The 2,780-nt window shown below is 38.9% G+C and overlaps 1 protein-coding gene across 1 annotated transcript in view; it reads right to left on the reverse strand.

The window, feature by feature from the left end:
* SYNE2 (spectrin repeat containing, nuclear envelope 2) overlaps nt 1-2,780 on the reverse strand; it is a 203,754-nt gene that overhangs the window by 135,416 nt on the left and 65,558 nt on the right. The window contains exons 39-43 of the mRNA XM_009332747.1: nt 2,714-2,780; nt 1,763-1,965; nt 1,270-1,389; nt 880-1,168; nt 1-91 (exon numbers count right to left, since the gene is read on the reverse strand). The exon at nt 1-91 is cut by the window's left edge and continues 76 nt beyond it. Of these exons, the coding sequence (XP_009331022.1) occupies nt 1-91; nt 880-1,168; nt 1,270-1,389; nt 1,763-1,965; nt 2,714-2,780 (770 nt within the window). The remainder of the gene's footprint in view (nt 92-879; nt 1,169-1,269; nt 1,390-1,762; nt 1,966-2,713) is intronic.

A 2,780-nucleotide genomic window follows, 5' to 3' on the forward strand; every position in this document is an offset into this window, starting at 1 on the left:
TCTTAGTTTTCTCATTTCTCATTAAAGTTTCTCCTAGAGCTATGATGTTCTGTATTTTGGCCTCCCCTGCATCTTTGAGAGCTGTGATTTCCTGTATTAAACAAGAAGCAGAAGGAGTACCTATACAACTATTTTTGGGTACAGAATAAAAGGTATTACCAATGATTTTTTTCATACTTTGTACACTGCTGTTCAAGACAAAAGAATTCTCCTTCCAATATATCACATAACTGATACATAAACGGATAGATCATCTAGTTTTAGAAAGTCTGTGATAATTAAGCTGATTTATTAATTATTCTCTACATAATAAAACCAATATTGTGCTGACAAATAAAAAAAATGCTCCAAATCTTAGGGAGAGATATTTGTCACAATACTACCCCTTCCACAGAACTAAACATGTAAATTCCAGCATCCTCATCCTAAGCAGTCAGAGAGGAGACACCAAAGAGGACACTGGGGCCTGAGAAACCCACCCAGGCAGTGGAGCAGCCCGGCACAACGGCACTGCAGGACACCCAAGAAGCCACACACTTTGCAGAGGCTCTCTAGATGCCCCAGGTACGTCACTGACCTCCCTCTCCACCTCTGGCGTAGGCTATGATGGGAAGGTGCACAGCCACCAGCACCTTATGAGTTCAGCGCTGCTCCACGCAGAGATGCAGAGGAGAATCTCATCTTATGTGCATAATAAACTATGGAAAAACCCAAAAAAACCCCCACAAAACCCCAAACACACACCTCCTCCCCAAATAAGCCACAAAACCACAGGCAATCAGCAGTGACAGTATCTTTTACGAGGTACTGACTCATCAAGCATTCCCCTAATATTAACATGAACTGTGAAGTGGAAAAGGAATACATTTAACACAATACCTTTATCTGATTAATCCTTTCATCTGATGGCAACTCACTTTCCTGTGAACTCAGGTTATTAACAGCCTCCTCGAGCTTTTTGATCCAGCAAGAAACATCCTGCGCAAGTTCGTCAAAATTCTGTCCTTCCACTGGAAGTCTCTCAGTATTCCCTGCCATTTCACTTACATGTGTTATCAGTGTCTGGTATCTACTAATAAGATCACTGGCTTCTGAAGTGGTTTCACACTCTGTCAGCCCAGCCTCCCCCAAAAAATTTGCTAGCTGAGCCATGGAGTCAAATGGTTTTCTGAAAAATACAAAAAATGAATAAACATCTATTTGTTGTAACAACATGGAGCAATCTTCTTTAGAAGACAATTCTTAGACAGAAACCAAAGAAAACAATACCTCTGCATTAATAGTGTTTTATAGAAGTTTTCAAGTTTTGTCTCATCTTTTTTGATCTCTTTTAGTTTTTCTTCCTGAGCAGTGAGCCATTCTTCCAAGACCGTGGTGCTTTCTTCAAGGCTAAAGAGAGTATAAATACAGGCACAGGTCAAAATGAGAGGCACTACATGACTAAAACCTGCTGACAACACTGTTTTGCTGAAAAAGTAACATAAATATTATACACCTGATCAAAGTTTTAAGCACAAGCTTAATTTTAAGTATCTCGGTTCATGTCACTGAAACTATCCATAAGCACATACTCCCATATAACACTGAGTCTGCTACGAAGTGAAAAAACACATGAAGCATACAACACAACACTCACTACCCTTTATTAAAAGACCATCTTTAATAAAAAGCAGGGTTGTTTGCCATTCACTATGACCCTTTAATAATGAATCATTTTATATTACTTGTGATTAAAATGTCAGAAACTACATTAATTCCCTACCTACTGAGCTGCTGGAGAGAAGCACAAAGTTCCTTTTCCCGTTTCTGACATTTGGAGATCAATCTTTGTAGTTCTGCTTCTTGATCTCTCACACGGCTGTTAAGGTGGTTAATGCTTGCTTTGGGCAAGTAATGCTTCACTTTATTCAATAAAGTTTTAACCTCTTGGATATCTCTGTCTTTGCCTTCAGATGTTAGGAAGTGCTGAATAAGAGCACAAACACAAGATGCATTTGTTAAATTTGCTGTTGTATAATAGATATTTATGTTACAAGAGCTTTTCAACTCCTGTTATCTCCACCAATATCTTCTACAGCAATGCCAGTTCCTGAAAGGGAATATATGTTAATTCACAGTTTGCTGACTATTCCACTTGCAAATGGAAAAGTTGCTGTTTGTAGAATAAGGAGAAAGTGGAGTAGACGACTCGGATTTTCTTCTCTACAGCACAAATACACAGAGAAGAAATAGGCAAGCAGCATTCAGATCTAGCACTGACATCACTGTGTCTTCTGCTGCTTAACTGTGATTGCTTCTTGCAGATGTGGCTTTTCCATCTCTCTTCTGTTCTGGCTACAACAAAGTGAATGCGTATTTTTCACATTTCAGTCCAATGGGGAAGTCAGAATTTCATTTTACTCTCTACGTATTTGACTTTCTGCATCTTTGTACACTGAAGTACTTGGCCAAAGTCCATTGACTTTCACTAACTGTTGTCCTGTCTCTCACTTGCCCAACTACGTATGAACTTGAACAGCGATACTCCATTTTAACGAAGTTTTATTTTCATTCCACTTACTGTCCTAATGCTTTAAGTTACATGAAACGTTCTTTCAGCCTCAAGTTACAAAACCGCTGTAGGTGAATTCACTCCCAAGAGTAGACTCCCATGTAAAAACGTAAAACTTCAAGAACAATCAGCTGTAGAAATTAGAACATTTTAATACTTTACCTTTAGCCTCTGCAGTCTTTCTTCCAGTATTGGTTTTGTTTCTGAGGGGTCGAAGCAGTCCTTCAAA

This window comes from Pygoscelis adeliae, unplaced genomic scaffold, assembly GCF_000699105.1.
Source record: "Pygoscelis adeliae isolate BGI_AS28 unplaced genomic scaffold, ASM69910v1 Scaffold179, whole genome shotgun sequence".
In the NCBI taxonomy this organism is placed as follows: domain Eukaryota; kingdom Metazoa; phylum Chordata; class Aves; order Sphenisciformes; family Spheniscidae; genus Pygoscelis; species Pygoscelis adeliae.